This window comes from Petaurus breviceps, unplaced genomic scaffold, assembly GCF_028583685.1.
Source record: "Petaurus breviceps papuanus isolate PSGF00001 unplaced genomic scaffold, PetGlider_PUasm1.0 108, whole genome shotgun sequence".
NCBI lineage: Eukaryota > Metazoa > Chordata > Mammalia > Diprotodontia > Petauridae > Petaurus > Petaurus breviceps.
The window spans coordinates 4236251-4256220 of NW_027185593.1; the positions used below are offsets into that span (position 1 = coordinate 4236251).

The following is a 19970-nucleotide window of genomic DNA, read 5'->3' on the forward strand; positions in this document are numbered from 1 at the left end:
GGCTCCACAAACAGGGCTTTTATTAGTGTGCTGAGAAGGGGGTAGGGAATCACCAAGGAATGGAGCCAAATTTCAGGATTCACCCCCCTGCCCCTGCCTTATTCCTTTCATTCTCAAAGTACCCTATCAGAAGGGAGGGTGGGAGGCTGCGCTCCCTGGCTGTGTCCAGGGCTGGCCCCCTCTGGACAACACAGCTAGAGGTCCTGGATGTCCACAAGAAGAGCACATGCCTCACATGTTGGCTCGCTCCCGTTGCAACCTAGAGTTGTAGGCTCGGGACACTGTATTCCAGGCATCCATGTACCGATCCATGCACATCGCAATGCACTTCTGAAGAGGAAAGAAATGAGACACGTAGAGAGGGGGCTCAGGGCCCTGATTTAACTGCTCCTAGATCCTACATGGGGCAGCTTAGTGGAGTCAGGAAGACCTGAGCTCAAATCCAGCTTCAAACACTCTGTGTTACCCTGGCAAAGTCACTTCACCCTGTTTGCCTCAGTCTCCTCTTGTGTAAAATGAGCTGGAGAAGGAAATGAAAAAACACCCCAATATCTTTACCAAGAAAACCCCAAATGGGGTCACAGAGAGTTGGACACACCTGAAAAACAAACTATTCTTCCTCTTCATCTTCAGAAGGTCACCTGAAGGAGACTTGCCCATAGAACCCTAGAGCTAAAAGAGAGGGTGGCTTTCTCTTATTTCCAAAGAACAGTTCCTGCTGGACTCCAACAGTAGTCTGGGGCAGTTTTTCCTGTCTCTAGACTGTGTCCCATACAGCCCTGTGTGCGGGTCCTCTCCTCTGGTCACCAGAAGGTACAGTGAAGTGGTTAAATGGCCAGGTTCCCCATTTTGGAACGCCCTTGTGTTGCTACAATGACTAGAGGGAATACAGACTGGTAGAAAAACAGCAATGATTCTAGAGTTTAAAGGGCAGCTAGGTGGCACCTTAGTGCACAGTGTCAGGCTTGGAGTCAGAAGACTCATTTTGAGTTCAAATCTGGCCTCAGACATTCCCAGCTATCAGACCCTGGGCAAGTTACAGTCACCCTGTTTGCCTCAGTTTTCATATCTGTAAAGTGAACTGGAGAAGGAAATGGCAAACCACCCCAAGGTCTCTGCCAAAAAATCCCAAATGGGGTCAGGGAAGAGTTGTGACTGAACAACAAAACCTACAACTGCAAGGTCTGAATCCTGATTCTGCTACTTACTATCCTATTAGGCAAATGTTCACGCCTCTGGCCCACAAAGGGCCTCCTCTGTAGGGGTTATGCCTCATGTCTCTAAAGTCTCTTTTAGCTTTAAATCCTGACACCCACAACCTATGCCCACGCCTGAATCCCCATGCCCCCATACTCTCCTGACACCCTTCCAGCAGCTGGAATGCTCTAACTTACTTCAGATGGCTGGGATGTTCTGCCTTCCAACAAGCCTACATCTATCCACTGGTTCTACTTCTGCCCTCTGGAGTCAAACTAAACAACCCCTCTTCCCCATGACAGCCATTTATATACCCAAAGAGAGGAGTCACCACACCTGAAGTCTTCTCCAGTTACGTCAGTTATTCCCTATCGTCAGTCAGTAAGCATTTACTGTCCATCCTTCTTTCTTGAAGAGGACCATGACATCAGGGAGGTGATGCCATGACATGCCCCCAGATGTCAGTCTTCTTTAAGAACAGAAGGACAAACAACAACCACCACCCTCCATGACTTGCAAGTAAATTGGATTTAAGTGAGGCAGGTTGTGCAAGGTCACCAGCCTCACTTTCTCCTCCGGAGCCATCTGGGTCCAGGGACCAGATATCCATCAGGATGACTGGAGATGGCCCAGGAGGCAGTGGGAGACCCGGCCCTTTTAGGCTAAGGTTCTTAACAGTTTCAGTCTGACTGAGGCAATGCCCGTTCAGTGACTATGCTTCAATCAGCATTTATTAATCACCTACAATGTGCTAGACACTGCTGAGCACTAGAGATTTAAAGAAAGGCGGAAAGGCAGGTTCTACCTTCAAGAAACTCACACTTAGGGCAAGGCTAAAAGGAATAAATAACTACTGAGTACCAGAAGCAGGGTTCATATCCTGGCATATCATACCTCGGTGCCCCGGGATTCCTCTGGACCTGCTGTAATGCTCAGCAGTACTGGACACAAGACCCATGAGTCTGACCGGGGCAGAGGACTCGGACCCTTCCCAGGTCTGGGCGCCCGGGGGCAGGTACTGCTTCTTCCACTCATTAATTCTCTGCCTCCTCCTCCATCCCCCAAAAGAGTCACCAGCTCCTGCACCCTACCTCCAGGAATGCCGCCATAGGTCACTCGCTCCTCCACCCTCTTCTCACTCCTGGTTACTCAGCTCAATTTCGGAGGGCACCCGCGACCCCCGTCCCCAGGCCCGGGGAAGGGTTCATCCGTGCCCACCCTGCTGGGGCTCCATGCACTCAGCTCAGCACCAGCCTCCCCAGACCCCCCGTGGCTGAGTTACGCGCCGCTGGCCCGACGCCCCAGCTAGAGGGGGCGGGGGCGGAATGGTTGTCCAGGAGCTCCCCGTGAGGCGCCCTCACCTGCTCGGAGTTATCCAAGGAGCTTCCCGGCTTCCCAATGCATTTCCGGAAACACTTGTTGGTCATTCTCTGGAGGGGACAGGGAGACACAGTGACCCGCGCGCCAGGGGCCCTCGGCCAGGCCCCAGCCCAAGCCCCCACTCCCGGGCCCCGGCCCCGCACCTGCAGCAGCTCCTGCGCGTTGGCCACGGCGATCTGCACTTTCACTTGCTCCATTATGAGCCCTGGGTCCAGCTTCCCGCCGCCGGCTCCCGCCGCACCCCCAAACTCCGAGCCGAAGCTGCCCTCCATGGCCCTCAAGCAAAGTCACCAGGGCGCCGCCACTGCCACCGCGTGCGCCGACCCGTACCCGCACCGGAAGTCAGCCACGGCGCACCACGGGAAACGGAGTCCCAGGGGAACCAAGAGCGGAAGGGGCGGGAAGAAGCCGGAGAGAAAAGGCAAAACTACGATGCCCACAAGGCCACGCGCCGCGGGTTCCCGTAAGGCGGGGCTGAGGGCCGTTAGGTGACCCTGCCCTTCGCGCTTGCACGGCGCGTTAACCCCCTAGAGCCGGTTAAAAGGGGTTGTGATGTCACTAAGACCTCCCGGCCCCGCCTCACTGTTACCGAGCTTTTGTAGGTGAGCGGCGAGGGTCCCGGTGGTCCGCAACCCTTCCCGTTCTACGAGAAGCTTCGGCAAGGAGGGCTACCCCCAACCAACCCCCACCCGCGCTGCCCCGCAATGCAAGCCGGTACATCCCCATATCCCGGACCTCAAAGCACAAAGGACTTGCAGCCGTCTGGCCCGTGCGCAGGCGCTCTGCCAGCCGTGACCAGATCCGGAGCGCGCAGGCGCCAAACCTTGCCGCAACCTGCCAGCCTTACCTCGGTGCAAGTGCCCGGACCAGTACAATTTGTGTGACCCCTTCACGACCGCTCTGCGCGCAGGCGCCATGTGCTCCGTTCTCCTCCCCTTCTCTTCCTGTTCCTGTGGCGCCCCTCACACCCACTCTCCTTCCCCAGATCCGCACGCTGTAGTGGTAGACCTAAAAGGAACTGCGGGTGGGGAAACTGAGACCTGTGGAAGTGAAGTACCCGCTCCAGAGCTGAGATCTGAACCCAGATCCTTTGACTTCCTGCTCTGCCAGGGCAATAGATCAGGGAAACGCTGCAGCTAGACTCTACCTTGGTGTTAGTAAATGATCAGAGAAGGCATTCATTCGATCAGGTCAATGTCAGCTTGAGAGTGTGACGGAACTCTCTGGTCCCTTTCTGCCTAACGTGTTCCAGGCTTTGAACAAAGGCGCTGGACCTCTGAGCACGAACAACCGAAATCAAATCCAAGCCTCAGACGCTTGCTAGCCGTGGGAACCCTACCTCGGTGTCCTCACGTGTAAAATGGGCGTTAATAATAGTACCTACCTTTCAGGGTTGTCGTGAGGATGAAATGACAATGTTTTTTAAAAAATTGTTTTTAACATTTAAAATTTTTTTCGAATTTCAAATTCTCTTCGTGCAGTCCCTCCCCTACCCATTGATAAGACAAGCATTATACTCATTATACATGTGGTCGTGCAAAATATTTCCATAATTAGTCATGTTGCAAAAAAAAAAAAAGCAAGAAAAATAAAGACTGGAAAAAAATATGCTTCAATCTGCGCTCAGAGTTCATCAGTTTTCTGAGGCGGATAGCATTTTTCATTATAAGTCCTCTGGGATTGAAAATGAGTCTGTGAAGCACTTTGCAAACCATCATATAAATGCTAGCTATTACTATAAATGGCATGCTTATCAAATTCGAAGATAGGACACACAAAGCCAGGAGGGATAGCTAACATCAGTATCCTGAAAGATCATCGTAGAAGGCTGTGTCTTCTGCCTTGGCACTGCTGCAGCCGTTTACTTAAGAAAACAAGTCCCATAGCTAGCTAGGGCTTTCAGAATTTGGCTGACACCAAGATGAACTCATATGATTAACTGGTTAGCATTTCTGGGTCAACTTGATTACCTCTATTCTACTTAAAATGAGTATGTCAAGTAATAAGCTCCGAGATTAATGATCCTGGTTAGTCTGCAAATATCAGCTTTATCCCTGGGATTTAATGCCTAGTTTGTTGTACCTGAAGATCTTTCCTTTCTGTTCTTTACCTTCCCCTCCTGCTCTCTACAAAATACCATTGTATGTTTTCTGCTGATATAACTGAGACCTATAAAAGGTTCCTGAAACAGGCACAGAGCCCACTGCCTTTTTGTAGGCTGTGGGACAATGGTGAACATGTTGTTAAAATGTTTCTGCATGTTGGTATGATTGACAGTATCTATCAACGAATCTTTTTTTTTTTACTATCAATTACAACATGAAACAAATTTAATAGGGGACAAATATTAAGTTTTATGGGTTAAAACTTTATAACTTCCAAGTAATACAGATAGATCCCTATGGGAAATTTATGGGAGGGAATAGGTTAAGTGATTGCAGGACAGGTAGACATAAATCTAAACCCAGATGGGTTGTGGTCTCCATCATTTAAAGATAAGTAATTCCAGACCCACTGGAATAAATTTGAAGCATTCAACTTAGTTTAAAAAGTCAGCCTCCTAGGTAGGTACAGGTTGGTGGAAGTATTTGGTCACTGGATAATTACTCTGCAACCCCTCAGATCCTGAATTAGGAACTGTCCAAGAGAAGCTCAGGTATATAACCAGTGCTCCTAATCTTTAAGATTGATCAAACAAGAGCTTGCAATAAATTGCAACAAATTCAGTCTCAAATCCATTGGACCCAGAGCCCTCTTGTGGACACTGGTGCTTCCAACAGGGAAGAGAATAAACATTTATTAAGCACTGTGCTAATCCCTTTACAAATATTTGGTCCTAACAACAATGCTATGAGACTGACAGTTATTGTACCCATTTTGTGGTTGAGGAAACTAAAGCAGCCAAAAGTCAAGTGCCTTACTCAGGGTCACACACCTAAGAAGTGTCTTTTGAGGTTGGATGGAAACTCAAGTCTTCTGACTCAAGACCCAGCACTCTCGCCACCTCATCAGTGTGAAAGTGGAACCAGACTGCACTTCCTAGGGAAGCACCCAAGGGCACCATGGCAGCTTGGTCATTCACTTGCTCTTTATCTGAAATCCAACTCAGAGCACATACAAGAAGCTTTGCAAACCAATCTCCCTTACTTAGTGGTTCAAAGAGTCATCTAATAAACTAGTCACTCACTTTCAATTTGATTAGCATTACAGGGGCTTTCCTTTTTAGATTGGTACCCCCAGCACAGGACAAAATGCTCCCTAATGCCCAGTAACAATCATTAAATATCATATTTTGGCCAAAGTCTGAATTAAACAAACTGTTTTCCCTTGCTTTGAAAATGCCTTTTTCTGCATCAGCAACTCCAGAGCATACATAAATTCTAAAGACCCTGCTTTGTCTTTGCTCTGAGTAAGCTTGGAGAATACCTCTCCTTATGTCAACAAACCAGATGAGGCTTACTTTATGGCCCTTAAGGATGAGACCCTTAACTCGGGGTATTAACTGAAGTAATGGGACTTTTTCTTATCTTAATATTTCAGGACATGTTATGGAATGTTAAAGGTAAAGAAAACAGATATCCTGGATCATAATTTTCAATTGACACTGTCAGCTCTCAATTTATTGTATTTATCATCTATTCAATTAAGAAAATTCCTTTCTCATACAAGGATTAAACATTTATGAAGATCATAAATTTGTGACACAGCCACCCTGAATTAGGAGGGTTCTAACATGTATTTAAGGTTTTTCATCTTTTTGTTCATCAGTCAGCCTCAGGCTGGCTCCTTGTGCAAGTCTGCTAGTTTTTAAGGGAATAAATACTGTAACTGTATATTACTATTTGTCTCCTTTAACCAAACTTTTAGAAGGTCAACACTGGGTTAAGTATTAGGTTTTAGATTCATTCATTTGTTCCTACTACAAACCTATGTGGGAGATCAGTATGATATCATCAGTATGTTGACAGATATCATGATTTAGAAAACAAAGGTGGACAGACTATTAACTCTATTTACAGAGAAATCTGAGAACCCATGATTCCCTCAGCAAAATGGTGGCAAAGCTGGGTGGGGTTAAGTAACCCTGTCTCCCTCAAAGTCAGATGCTCTCTCTCTTCACGGTGAATCTCTTCAGGCAGTTTCCCACAAACACCAACATTATTTGTTTAAAAAGCCCCAACAAAATCACAACCAATACTTAAATCAAAACATTTATTGGAGTGTCTTGTACAAAAAAAGTTTCCAGTCATAAAACGTATATTACAAATCATTGAAAAAGACATTTGGCATGCATGTATATTCTTAAAAAAAAACATTTTTGAAATGATAAAGTCTAGATTATCACATAATTCTCAGATGCTCTGTATGAAGATCATTTCTACTGAAGTTTGTGGGGTTTGCCATGATAACTACCCAACTCAGCAAGTCAAAATTTAAACCTTTTTTTACAGCAATGTTCATAAAGAATACATAATGATCAACGGCCACTATATAAATAGAACAAAGCTATCTAAAAGTCTTGGTTAAAACTACCATTCAAGTCAAAAGTCATTATCTTTATGAAAATAGTTTGATGTGGAAAGTGATCTCAGTCATTTGCAGGCCTTCTGGGGCTTGCTTTTCTTTAACAGTTTATTGCTAACAACTTTAGTGTGATGATAACCTGGGAAGGAATATTTGTCCTGCCCAATCCGTGAAGAATCAAATTTTCATGATCTTTTGAGTTGCACTAATACCTTTCACAAAAGTAACCCCTCCCCCCACCCCATTCCCATCCCACCCCCTCTTCCCAATTCTAGGATTTATTTTACTCAAAGGATCAAGCCAGGCTTCAACACATGCTTTTCTAGGGTCATAACTGCTACTTTCACCTAACCATTTTTTCATCTAGACCTTAGCATTTCAAGAAAAAAGGCATTATGTTTACAAAGGATAACTGTATGTAAATGTGGGCTTATACAAAACAAGAAAAAAAAATCACCTCTGAATTATTTTAAAGTGGTGTAAAGCTAAGCATATTTGAGGGCAAGTAAAAATTCTGTTTCCCAGGCCATGTTCAGCATTAAAAAGGTTCATGCTGCTCAATGTTTCCAAATACTCTATTTCCATTTTCCATTATGGGCTAACATGCAGCCACCAACCAGCTAACCTTCCAGCTAAAGAGCCTCCCTATGTGAAGTCTAAAACCAGTTATAAAAAGGGAACAGAGAACTAGGAAAGGGCTCAAGACTATGGAACGCACTCAGCTCCCAGACCTGTCCATATCTCCAAGGACACCTTAGCCAGAATGAGCTTTCCTGGGCAGCAAAGAGAAGAAATTGAATAAGAAATTGTCAAATCACTTTTTCCCAATACATGCAACAAGAGTCACCAAGAAACTGTCTTCAGTTACTCAGTTCCCACTTTTGACCCCTTCGAGGTTTTTGTCCAAATAGGAATGATTGCCGCTCCTTTCCTGTTTGATTAGGATGACTGGGCCTTCTTAGAACCCTGGGTTGAGTCAGTCCCCTTGTAAAGGTCAGAAGGCTAAGAGTACAGAGGGAATACCCCTTCACAGTTAAAATCATTCACATTGTGACCATGACCAGAGATGCTCTGGCACCTCATGTATTTCCTGCAAGCACGTGGTTAGCTGCCTACCTTGTATGAGACCCATCAATTGGGCTCCCTCCAAAAAAACAAGAGTTAATTCCTTGGAGGCATTTTTTGCTTTGGGAGAAGGATTGAGACTACAATGGTGGGGGGGCAGGTGGGTGGTTGCTGAGCAGCCCAGCTGTTTCTGGATCCCCCAAAGTTGTCCACATAGGGCTAGCATAATTAACACATACAGCCACATTCTACTATCTCACTTGATCTTACAAGGCATGCAGCATTAACTGACCAAAGTGGCCAATGGCTGCTTCCCTGGCTTTAACGGAAATTGGGCTGCTACTGCCTTTTTTCACCTCTTCAGGAGTAAAATGAAACCATATGCTGATGGTGGTAGTGCCTGCATAGCCTGTTGCCAAGGCATCTGGACAATTCCAAAGACACTGTGTCATTCAAGAGGACATCAATGGAAAGGATCAGCCCCCTCAGCTCAAAAGTTCATCAAGAGCCTATAAAGGATGGCAAACAGGGCCAACTCCAGGTGCTCCCAGCACCTCCCTCACTTTACAAAGCTCCTTAACCTGATTAAATTTAATGTCCACTCCAGGTTATGACTGATAGGGCTGGCATGTTTCCCAGCAAATCTCACGATTCAGAAAGGTAAACGCAAATGTCTCTGGTCATTTCATTTTGAATAGCTAGTGGAAGTAATACAGTAGTTCATATGTGTCTCTACTTTAAAATCAGGAATTGCCTCTTAAAAGTGTTTGGGTGGCAGTGATCTATTTAAAAACATGACAACAAAGCCCAAGGCTGCCTTGGCCCTGCAGAGAGGATAGTCTAGTACTTAAGCAACATTGGTTTTTTCGTAGATAAGACATAAAGTTGTCATGATAATAATCTTCTTGGACCCTGCTCTTGGGAATGTTTCTTCAGAAACGTAGGACATGCCCACAGGCTCCAAGAAGAAAGCTTAATCAAAGCCAAACTGACAAGACACTTCAGTTCTTGACACACAATTCCCTAAAGAAAGCAAGTCACATGTGGTGCATACAGTAGTAGAGGGAAAAAACAATGACTATTTCTACACTTAAAGAGTGAAACACAAGATTTGTATAAACTCTAGTTTCATGGGGAAGAGTTGACTAATTCACCCAGGTAGCTCTATAGGAGGAAGCCTATTTTCTAGAGTTTGAGGAAAGAACACGTTTCACTCGGTCAGGCAGGAAACAGCCAATGGCTCAGATCATTTTAAATCTAATTCAAGCTACCTGAACAAGGGAATTCTGGTAAAAAAAAAAAAAGTGAGGGAGCCATCACTGCTCAGTGTAGGGGGAAAAAAAACACACCAAGTAAAGAGAGCAAAATTAACCCAAGCTACTAGAAATGGGGCTGAGCACCACCCCTGTGTTGATCCAGCCTTTGACAAAGTCCCAGCCACTGAATATCAGAGCTCCCTAGGCCAGATGAAGCAATCTGCATACTGGCCAACATAAAAAAATAAATATCCATTAAAAAAAATAACTTCTATGTATATAGGTAGGAGGGCATGTAAACACAGCAAGTTAGCAAGGAGAGACTTGGGCCTCGGTAGCTGGAAGGTGGACTGCATGGTTTAAAGTATCAGTCTAGGAAAGGTTAATTTGCATTTGCATGTTTTGTCTGAGAAACATAATTTCAGCAAGAAGATATATGTATATATAGATAGATATAGATAGGTGCATATATATTTGACAAAGATAGGTATGATTTCACTACATATTTAGTTACCCCCATACACAGAGTGGGAATAACAGAAGAGAAAAGTCAGTCAAATTCAAGGGAAAAATTCAACATTATCCAAAGTAGCCACCAATTACTCTAAAAATGCCCCCCCACTCCCTGACAGTGCTGTCAGGAGTGTATTAGGCTGCATTACACATAAAGGGAGAAGCTCAAACTCCATTTTAACAGCTCCCTTCAGAGGAAGACATTTGTTAAGACTCATCTGCACCATCAATATTTTTCTTCTTTTAATCTAAGTGCTAACTAATCCAATCAGCTGAATGGCTTTTGGTACATTCCGCCCCATATACTACATTTGGCTAGCTTTCCATTTTATAGCAAAGAGTATTTGTAAATCTAGTCTAATCAGCCCAAAATGAGTTGCTTCTCGACACTAAAGTTGAGGTTGTGGAGACATAACCTTGACTGGTTGAAAGCCAGGTTTTTTAAAATCTTAATTTTCAGCCCTGTCACACTGCAGGCTAAGCCACTAAGGCAGGGGTAGGGAACCTGTGGCCTCAAAGCCACCTGTGGCCCTCTAAGTCAAGTGAAGCCATTTGACTGAATCCAAACTTCACAGAACAAATCCCCTTAATAAAAGGCTTTGTTTTGTAAAACTTGAACTCTTATCAAAAGGTCTCACCCAAGGAGACAGAAGGCCACAGGTGGCCTCAAAGCTGAAGGCTTTCCGCTGCTGCACTAAGGTAAAAGCCCTTAGCCAGATCCACAAGGACTGGCAGAAGCGGGCAATCAGGAAATAACATCCAGGAGCCACAACTATCCCATCAAGAACTTCAGGTCATACCAACCTAGTTCATGTGAGTAGCTCAAGAACAAAAATCACAAAAGGCCAGGGTCAGGCTGGCCTGTGAAGAGAATCCAAATGCCCTGAAGAGTTTAAAAAAAAAACAAAACTGAGTTTGTCACCAGGGAGCCACGATGCTTTGTGGTACCCAGATAGACACAAATGTCAGTTTTTTGATATTCATTGAAACATGATCGAGGAAGCCTGAGACTAAACTGCACTTGGCAGAAGTTATTATAAACATTTTATGCAGGGTAGATCACACATCAAATTCCCATCAGGTGATCCATCCCAATTCCCCTCAAGGAAATGAAAAAAGAAAAGAAAAAATTGCTTCAATATTCTATTCACCTAATTTTGTACACAATGGGTCATGTTGCAAAAAGCTTGCATCTGCAGGCCCCCAGCCACCAAGGCAACATGGCAATCTCAACTTTAAATGCAATAGAAAACACTAAAAAATATCCTGTGCCCTCTTCCCGGCTGGTGGCCACTCCTGGAGGGTCCTGGGGTATGTGTGCAGGGGTAGAGGTAATTTCTCATTTCATGATTCCTCCTCAGGGAATCCACCCATCATAAGAACAACTTCTGGGGCAGTAACTCAAGTTTATTAATCCCCACCCTCCACCCCCACCCCCACAAAAAAAGCCTAGTTTTAGTTTGGTAAGATTTACCAGTCTGCAAATTTCGAATTCACTCAATGCTAAAATGGGGGAAATGCAGTAGTTGGATAGTAGTGTTGAAGGGATCCCTAAAGTTCAGGGGAGGGGACAGCCAACCCAGGGAGGAGGAAGGAAGAAGAGAAATCCATTCAAAAATTCTGGCAGTTTGGTTAAAAAATCTCTAGAAATGTAACAAGGAATAAAGAAATTCAATGATACAAAAATAGTTTTCAGCGGCTCTGAGGAAAGGCAGGAGCTGGGTAAGAAAAGTGAGTGGTGGGCACTCACATCACTGAACAGCCTCTGGAGGTCGTCCGAGGGTCTCCCTGAAAGAGAAAGTAAGAGACAGGAAGAGTCACGAAGCCTGCAGAAGAAATGTTTCTCAGCAGCTCATCCCTGAATTCAAAGGGATGAATATGGCACTTCAGTGGAAGCTGGCCTATCCATGCACTCACAGTGACTGCTCTAATTTTTAGCCCAAGAATAAGAGCAAAAGGAAGGCACTTGGAGCACACGCCCTTCAGGACACCTTAAGCACCTTTGTGCACCAGGTAGATTATTCTTCAAAGGCCTAAATAACTCGTGTAAAATAGCTGCATTTATTCTGCTCAGTTCAAGGCAAAACTAGAATTGATGGGTAAAAATTATAAGTGGGGCAGATTTGAACTCAGTCTAAAAATGTCCCAACAGTGAATCCTGTCCAGAAACACAAGGGGTGGGCAGCCCCTGGGGAGCCAGGAGCCCCTGCACTGAGGACATCCTGCTGAAGCATCTGTAAAGCAGCCGCTCATTCACTGTTGTTTGTCTGGGGAAGGGGGTGTTCATGCCTCAGATGGGCTGGTTTCTGGGAACCCTGCTAACACTGAGAACCTAGGGCCCTAAATAAAATTGTTGACTCCTCAGAAAGACCAGTTCTGATGAGAAGGTTAAAAAGCTTTCAATTGTTATCCAGTCTTTTTTCAGTCCTGTCCAACTCTCTGGAACCCATTTGGGGTTTTCTTGGCAGAAATACTGGAGTGGTTTGCCATTTCCTTCTCCAGCTCATTTGACAGATGAGGAAACTGAGGCAAACAGGGGGAAATGACATGGGTCACACAACCATAAGTGTCTGAGGCCAGATTTGAACTCAGGAAGATGTGTCTTTCTGACACTGCACCACCTAGTCGCATTGTTTTATTCATTATTATCCAGCTACAGATTAAGGACTAGTTAAGGGCCATGGAGAGCCTATCACTTAAGATGGTACCCTCTAGACTAGACCAGAGATGTCAAACACACTCCCTCCACCCCCACCCCCGCCATGAGGTGGAGGTCCCCAAAACAGACTAAAATGTAATTGGGAAACATTTAAATAAAAATACAGTATAAACAGCATTGTATTTTAAAACTAAGTCAGTATGTAGCCCACAGGAATCCTTCTGTGTGAATTAATAGCCCCATTTCTACAGATGTTAGACACCGCTGCTCCAGACCATCAAAGACTAACAGGCAATCCCCCAACGGGGCGCTGGGAATCCTCAGAGAACCTTCCCAGGAGTTAATCTCCTTCTGCTCCTGTTATTTACTTCAGGCTTCAAAATTATCCAGGGAGTAAGCTGTTGTTTTAGTGGCACAGGATGCCAGGACTGGAGTCAGGAAGACCTGAGTTCCAATCTGGCCTCAGACACTTACTAGCTATATGACCCTGGGTAAGTCACTTCACCTTGTTTGCCTCAGTTTCCTCATCTGTAAAACAAGCTACAGAAGGAAATGGCAAACCGTTCCAATATCTTTGTCAAGAAAACCTTAAATGGGGTCACAAAGAGTTGGATACAACTGAACAACAAAGGTGTGCTTTAGGGAACAGCAAATGAATACATCAGGGCAATGCCCTGTGGCACCTGCTTGGGTGATTTAATGAGTAGGATTATGTGGGTGCAAACTGGGCCATAAATAGCTGATTATTACTCACATGCAAGGAAGCCCTGAGGGAATAACTAAGTTGTACATTTTCCTAGGCCTCAGATCCCAGTGTTATCTGAACACTACCCAAGGTAGACCAACCAGTCTAACTCCAGCTTCTATTTAGCACCAACTATGCCTAGAAATGGCATTGTCACCATCAGCCCCTGATGTGTCTTCCCAAACTCAGTCGTACCCAGACCAATGATGACCTAAGAAGGCAATTTCAGAGAATCAACTGGTTCTGATTTCACCAAGCATCTGGCACACAGATGTTTTAAAAACCTTGTGACAATCAAGTTGGCCTAAGTCAGTGGGAACCAAAAGGAGCTTCCATTTCCTCCTCTATAAAATCAGCAGGCTGGACCAGATGAGCTCGGAGACCAGAGAAACATGTGAATACACCCACACCTATCCAGGGCCAAGAAACTCAGAAAGAACAAGAAGGATACTTACCTGTTGGTGGAAAAGGTCTTCTTCCCCAAAATCTGCTTCTTCCTCCTCCTCCTCCTCCTCCCCATTCTCTTGAACAACTAGTGATTGGGTCACTGTTCTCACTGCCACTTCCTAGGCAAAGCAAACAGATCTGTCCTAAGCAGGCCATCCCATCAGTGAGAAGACACCCTGGTTACTCCTTCTTACAGGCAGGGGAGTGGAAGGTGTGCTCCCTTGAGGGTCGGGAAGATCAGCTAGGTGCCCTCTGTTGTTAACCTAGCTATGTCCTTGCATAAGGAAACACCCTCTCTGCATTTCAGTTCCTCACCATGCCCAGCATACAAGAAAGCTGTGAAGATCAAATCAGGTAAGTCCTGGTGGGAAGAGAGTTAAAAGGGCTCTAGATGTATATGCTAACATAACTGTGCCACATGTGTACACTTGCCTGTCCCCTTTTATAGTATGCCACGGCACACACACTCCCCCACCAACTGCCCAGACTTCTTCCTGGGGCAACAGGAAAGCTCTGTCATGTGGGACAGAGGGCCAGCCACAGCAGCTTGTTTCTATTACAGAGAACCCTAGTCCTGGTGAGTTTTTTGAGACCCTGGTGAAGGGGTACAAATTCTGTCTGCAAGGGTAAGGAGCTGTGAGCTGTGGGCCCTATTCAAAGGTGGGAAGATATTGTGACTATAATCCAGTTAGCCTCAACCAGACCTAATAAAGTACCTCTCCATCCGCATTCACCAGGTATGTCCGAAAATTCCCACCAGTGCCCCAGCTGCTCTGGTTCTTCCACACGAGAACAGATGGTGGGCTATGAGTCACACCAGCATCTGCTGCCCAGATCTGAGGAAAAACACAGTGAGGGCTTCTTTCTACCTTGTTCTCAGTTGCTCACATCCAAAGCCCCTATAACCTTTATCAAAAATTTCTGAAGTCTCCAATAAGAAGCTGCCTCTCTCTGCCCTCTCACTTTCAATAAAGATGTTTTCAACTGCCTTATGAGAAAGACCGGTTAGGAGACTAGCTCCCCCCCTTCAGAGGAAAAAGGAAGGCTTCTAGTCCAGAACCCCCATACAGGTCAAATATTTAAGTCTTTCCTTGTCCCTGGGGCACTGAAACTATTCTCCAGCCTCATCCAGTGCATCTCCTAGCTTCCTCCTAATCCCAGATGATTTACCTAAAGCTTAGACACTCCCCCCCACCCCAACACACACACACTTTGCTCCAACTTACAGTGTGTGCCCTGGTTCTCAGGGTCTTCCTACCTGGATTCTGACCCAAGAAAAGTGATGTGACAGGAATCCTATGTGACAATAATCCCTGTAAGCTGCTTCCTGAAAGCCTCAACGGTGGAGAGCGACCTCTGTCCCTCGCCCCTTCCCTCTCAAACACCTAGAAGGTCTGTTTCACAACCCTCCCCACCCCCAGCCATGTAGTTCTTAAGGTGAAATGCTGCCTGAAGGCAAAAAGTGCAGAAGACAATTCTATCCTGCAAGACAGTCACCAAATTATTGCTGGTGATGTAATTTTGGCTTTCTTGAATAGCACCCATGTCTCATATGAAATATCACATGACTAGGCCAGTAGCAAAGTCTTCCATGTGTTCCCAGTCCTCCCCATGTAATCAAGAGAATCAAGCAGCAGGTAGGGATGCTTGGGGAATAAAGCAGATACCCTCCCCTTCCGCAGTCTAAAAAGGCAGTTATTCTCCCTCTCTTCTGATAGGAAGTACTAGTAGGAAGGCCCAGGTTTTCCCAGTTCATCAGGTAAAAAAAGGCCCCTTGTTCTTCCAAAAGCCAAGTTACCAAAACTCTCATTCTTTTTTTTTCTTTGCAGGGGGGAGGGCAGGGCAATTGGGGTTAAGTGACTTGCCCAAGCTCATACAGCTAATAAGTGTTAAGTGTCTGAGGCCGAATTTGAACTCAGGTCCTCCTGACTCCAGTCTGGTGCTCTATTCACTGAGCCACCTAGCTGCCCAACACCATCTCTCACAGCACATCAGAGCAAAGGTTGGAGATCTTCCTTAATTATGCAATAAAGGCATTGTCAGTTGCAATGTCAAGATGGTCCCTCTTTCCTACCTCAGCAGTCATCATGCCAGCCCAGACCGTACCATGACAGCTATCAGCAGTTGCACCAGGTCAAGAGCTGCTTGCCCCCTGCCTGAGAGTGGTCAGGATCCTACCTACTGCTAGACTGGCAATTCTCCTGGCACCCATGACTGGGGGGAGCAAGACCTCAACTCCCTAATCTAGCCCAATGACCCCAACAGTTATTTTTCTCTGACCTACCGTGACAGTCTGCCCAGCCCGAAGAACATACTTGGGAGTAAATTTATAGGCAATTTCTTCACCTTCTCCAATCTGTCTCTTTAGTCTCCAATTACCCAGAGACTGGTCCTAGAGAAAACACACGAGGCAGCAGGTTAGCAGAGCAGGACAGAGCCCTGGGAGCTGGCTGGCTATGCTCGGCTGAGCTCCTGCTTTACTGCTCTAATGCACTAAGTTTTAGAAAGCACTTTTCCTCTGATCCCTTGTTTTCCATGTAGAGATGATGAAAACCTAAAGTCTCTGGCCCACAAGCCTTTTCTAGACACGCACCTGGCCACACATCTTCACTACCCCTTCCTCCCCAAAAGTGGGTAATAGGTTGAGGACTAAAGGTCTTTTCTTAAGGAAATGGATTAAGGTATGTTGAAGTTTCAAGGGCTTTTCTGAGGCAAACAGGGTGAAATGACTTGCCCAGAGTCACACAGCTAAGTGTATGAGGTCAAATTTGAACTCAGGACCTCCTGACTTCAATGTTTTAATCACTGCACCACCTAGATGCCCCATGAGATACTGACAGCTACACTGAGTATAACTTCCTCATCCCCAGAACAGATTAGCCTGCCCACACCTCTTTATTATTATTCAAAAAGAATTTTCTATATTGATCATTGGGAGACTACCCCTTACAATCCTTAAGGGAGTGGTCAAAGAAGAAATTTATTTGTAACTATCCTAACCCCAAACCATCTTAACATATTAAGACATTTTCATTATTCAAGATTCCTATTAATTAAATTCCTTAAATTTCTTGGAAGAGAGACATGTCCAAGGGCACTGTGCCAGTTTGGAGGTTTCTCTAATATTAAACAAAAATGTTTCTGGCAACCTATGCCTATAACACAGAGTAAATTATTAACATTTTTTCTTTGACATCTAGACAAGAAAACTAAATCTCAACAATCTTAAGTGATTTGCTTCAAGTCACAACTGAGAGATACCAGAAGGGAGACTTGAGCCAGCGGCTGCTTGGCTGTCCCACCAAGCAGCTTTCTCCCCGCCCCCTCCCCCTTGCCCAGCTCATGGCACCTGCATGAGTGGGCCCCATTCTCACTTTATCAGAGCTGTTCTTGAGTTGCACAAATTTTCCCTCCAAATCAATCTCCTCTATGCTGATGCTGCCAGTGGCAGATGCTTGCTGCGATAGCTGGAAGCTGCTACTGCTGGCAGTGCTGGTGCTGCTACCAGTGCCGATGCCGCTGGTGCCACTGCCTGAATGCTCCTCCAGCTCCACTCGCTTCCTCTTGCTCCGAGAAGAGCGGACAGCAGATGTGCTGCTGCTGCTGCTGCTTGAGGTGGCTCTGGACACTGTGACTCGGGAAGATGGACTAGGGGACAGTTTCAGCCTGCAAACCAGAAAGTAAAGCAGCTCAAGGAGGGCTGCCAGAGATCCCTGGTGGGTGACACCTCATGTCACAGAAGACAGCCCCAGGACTAGAGCTGGCCCCTCAGCTGGCCCACGATGCCCTCCCCGGGAACAGGTCACCACTGACCCAAGAGAGCTCTTCTGAGGTTTCCTAAGAAAAGCCAGAAGCAGCTTGGCTGGAACAGAGCCACAAGGAGGGAAATGGGCAGTAAGTGTTGTCTGTGAAGCCTGAAGAGAATCCAGACCTAGGGCTAGCCCAGATTCCTGCTTTCTTCAAGTCTCAGAAGGGCTGCAGTTAAGGCCAAGAAACAAACTCTGATCTTCAGGCTCCCTCTTTAGCAATCAGCCAAGCCTTTTTTGAACAGTTCCAGCAAAAGGGTTTTAGCCCTAACATAATTTAGGTGCCCAGCAAAAAAAGTCAGGCCGGACAAGAATGGCAAAACAGCTCTGAGATGACTTGAGCAGACTCACTCACAGAGACAACACAGGGAAAATGTCCACTTGACATAGGTATAGAAGAGGTAACAGTGTCCAGATTTCACACCTAAGACAGAGACTTGGTTTTCACCTATATGATTTTAGATGTCAGTGACATGGCTAACATAAAAATGAAACACGTCCACATTTTGACAAGTGACTGGAGAAGAGTCGAAGCTAGATGAGACCCACAGGACTCATGATTCTGTTTTGCCAAACAGAACAGCAGAATGATCTCATTTTCTCTTTTCTCACATTTTCACATTATCATAGAGTTCACTTTATTCTTCTGTGTGTGCCAGAAGAGCAGACTTAAGAGCACGTGCGTTCTTTTCTATCATGCTGAGAGTGTCATGGCCAAAAGGGGCCAAACAGCAGACAGAAGTCATAAAGGGGGAGATTCAGCCACACATAAGGAAGATAGTCAAAAGTGGAAGGAGCCACCTCTGAAGGTGGACTTCTCTACCACTGATAGTCTCCAAGGGGAGGCTGACCTCAGATTATACTGGAAGGGGAATGCCTGCCTGCTCAGGAATGGCTTGGACTGGATGCTGAGGCCCTTTCCAATTCAGAGACTGCAAACTTAGTACCCCCCACCACACAGGACAAGCTCCTGGGAGCTGGAGCCCTCCACAGCACTTAGCACAAGGAAGGGCATGGAGGAGGTACTCAGTAAATAATAATTGAATTGGAATTATCTTAACTGTCTTGGGCCTTGGGCAACATCAGTAGTGATCAGTTAAGCAAATGGACTGCTGACCATCTATGCAATGGCTCATTTAGATGTCAGTCATCTAGAAATGTCTCATTTGGTTTTCTCAAAAAACCTCAAAAAAAGACCAAGTAACTGCAACAGAATGATACTGTGTTGTAATACACAAATAAGGACTTCAGGGGAACATGAGAAGACCCCTATGAACCAATGCAGAGGGCAGTGAGCAGAGCCAAGAGAACAAAAAGACCTTTGCAGCTAAAGGCGGTAGAAGCCTGACAAGATCAGGAGATAGCAATTCACCTCCCTCCTAAAGCCAGAGAGCAGATTGTGGTTTAGCTGTATCTGGGAAAGGTGTGGCTGGGGAGGGGAATGGGGGGTATAGCTGAAAATTGCTGATGTAAACACAAAATACATCAATAGAAGTCACCCAAATGGCCACAAGTCATGTCACAAGTCTAGGAACTAAAGTGTATGCATTTTTTTCCAGAAGACTGTCCCAAAAGACCTGACATTGCATACAAAATTTTAATAAGCCAAGGTTATGTGGTTTCCCAGTCCAAAGTAGTGTAGATGGGGTAAAGGGAAAGCACTGCCAAGGGAGAAGCCACAAGTGAAAGCTGGTAACCTAGCAGGGAGGAAAAGACAGGGAACAGACCCAGGGAAACTGCAAGCCCAGCATGGCAGGAACCATTCTGTGCAGGAAAAGCGCCATCTTCAAAAAAGTGATTTCATATACAGTATCTCCCTGATGGCCAGGAAAGTGTAGTACATTTTAGAGTTTTACACCAAGAATTGACTCAAACTACAAAAAGAATCTGGTTCTTAAAAGGAATCTTCGAGTCTCTAAAAAAAGTCTGTAGAATACATTCTCCAATAATGCTGGACAAATGAGACATTACTGTAATTCTCTTGAGCACCTCAGTGAGGTCCCAGAAGGTCTGCTCCTCCCTCCTGAAAACACTTTAAAGCCAAGACAGCAGCCTGCCCTCCCTTACCTCTCCTCCTCCCCTTCCAAGAGTTTCCGATATGCATTGATTTCCATGTCCAAGGCAAGCTTGACATCGAGCAGTTCCTGATATTCAGTCAGCTGCTGCTGCATCTGGTCCCTCATCTCTGTCATTTCCCGCTCCTTGGCATCCAGCATCTTTCGGAACTTCTCCCGCTCCCCACCCAGAATCTCCTCCAGCTCACGGATTCGATCTTCTGCTGCACTGGCCTACGGTTTCACAGAATGTGGTTAATCCAACTGCTCAGACTCCCTATCACACAAGGAAACTGAGAGCCCCAAGCAGGCAGCAAAGGAGGC

General features: G+C 45.7%; 2 protein-coding genes across 3 annotated transcripts in view; both read right to left on the reverse strand.

The window, feature by feature from the left end:
• Positions 1-3: 3 nt before the first annotated feature.
• Positions 4-3555, reverse strand: TIMM13 (translocase of inner mitochondrial membrane 13). Of its 2 annotated transcripts, XM_069076571.1 has the most exons (4): positions 3425-3555; positions 2721-2881; positions 2559-2627; positions 4-330 (listed from the first exon to the last, which is right to left on the reverse strand). In XM_069076571.1, the coding sequence occupies exons 2-4, from the start codon at positions 2847-2849 to the stop codon at positions 232-234; spliced, it is 297 nt and encodes a 98-aa protein (XP_068932672.1). In that variant the 5' UTR covers positions 2850-2881; positions 3425-3555; the 3' UTR covers positions 4-231. The 2 variants fall into 2 exon arrangements, with proteins under 2 accessions (XP_068932672.1, XP_068932601.1); XM_069076500.1 differs by lacking the exon at positions 3425-3555 and having other exon boundaries at positions 2721-3184.
• A 3217-nt stretch (positions 3556-6772) lies between these two features.
• LMNB2 (lamin B2) overlaps positions 6773-19970 on the reverse strand; it is a 33092-nt gene continuing 19894 nt past the window's right edge. Inside the window, exons 7-12 of the mRNA XM_069076866.1 lie at positions 19660-19880; positions 17161-17452; positions 16071-16178; positions 14503-14622; positions 13795-13905; positions 6773-11723 (exon numbers count right to left, since the gene is read on the reverse strand). Coding sequence (XP_068932967.1) covers positions 11682-11723; positions 13795-13905; positions 14503-14622; positions 16071-16178; positions 17161-17452; positions 19660-19880 — 894 coding nt within the window. The 3' untranslated portion in view covers positions 6773-11681. The remainder of the gene's footprint in view (positions 11724-13794; positions 13906-14502; positions 14623-16070; positions 16179-17160; positions 17453-19659; positions 19881-19970) is intronic.

Bases quoted from the DNA above. Each gene is read 5' to 3' on its own strand.
- TIMM13 (XM_069076571.1), bottom strand. From the start codon at position 2,849: ATGGAGGGCAGCTTCGGCTCGGAGTTTGGGGGTGCGGCGGGAGCCGGC. The intron at 2,628-2,720 runs GTGCGGGGCCGG...TGTCCCCTCCAG, and splicing joins ACGCGCAGGAGCTGCTGCAG to AGAATGACCAACAAGTGTTT. The intron at 331-2,558 runs GTGAGGGCGCCT...TTTCCTCTTCAG, and splicing joins CCTTGGATAACTCCGAGCAG to AAGTGCATTGCGATGTGCAT.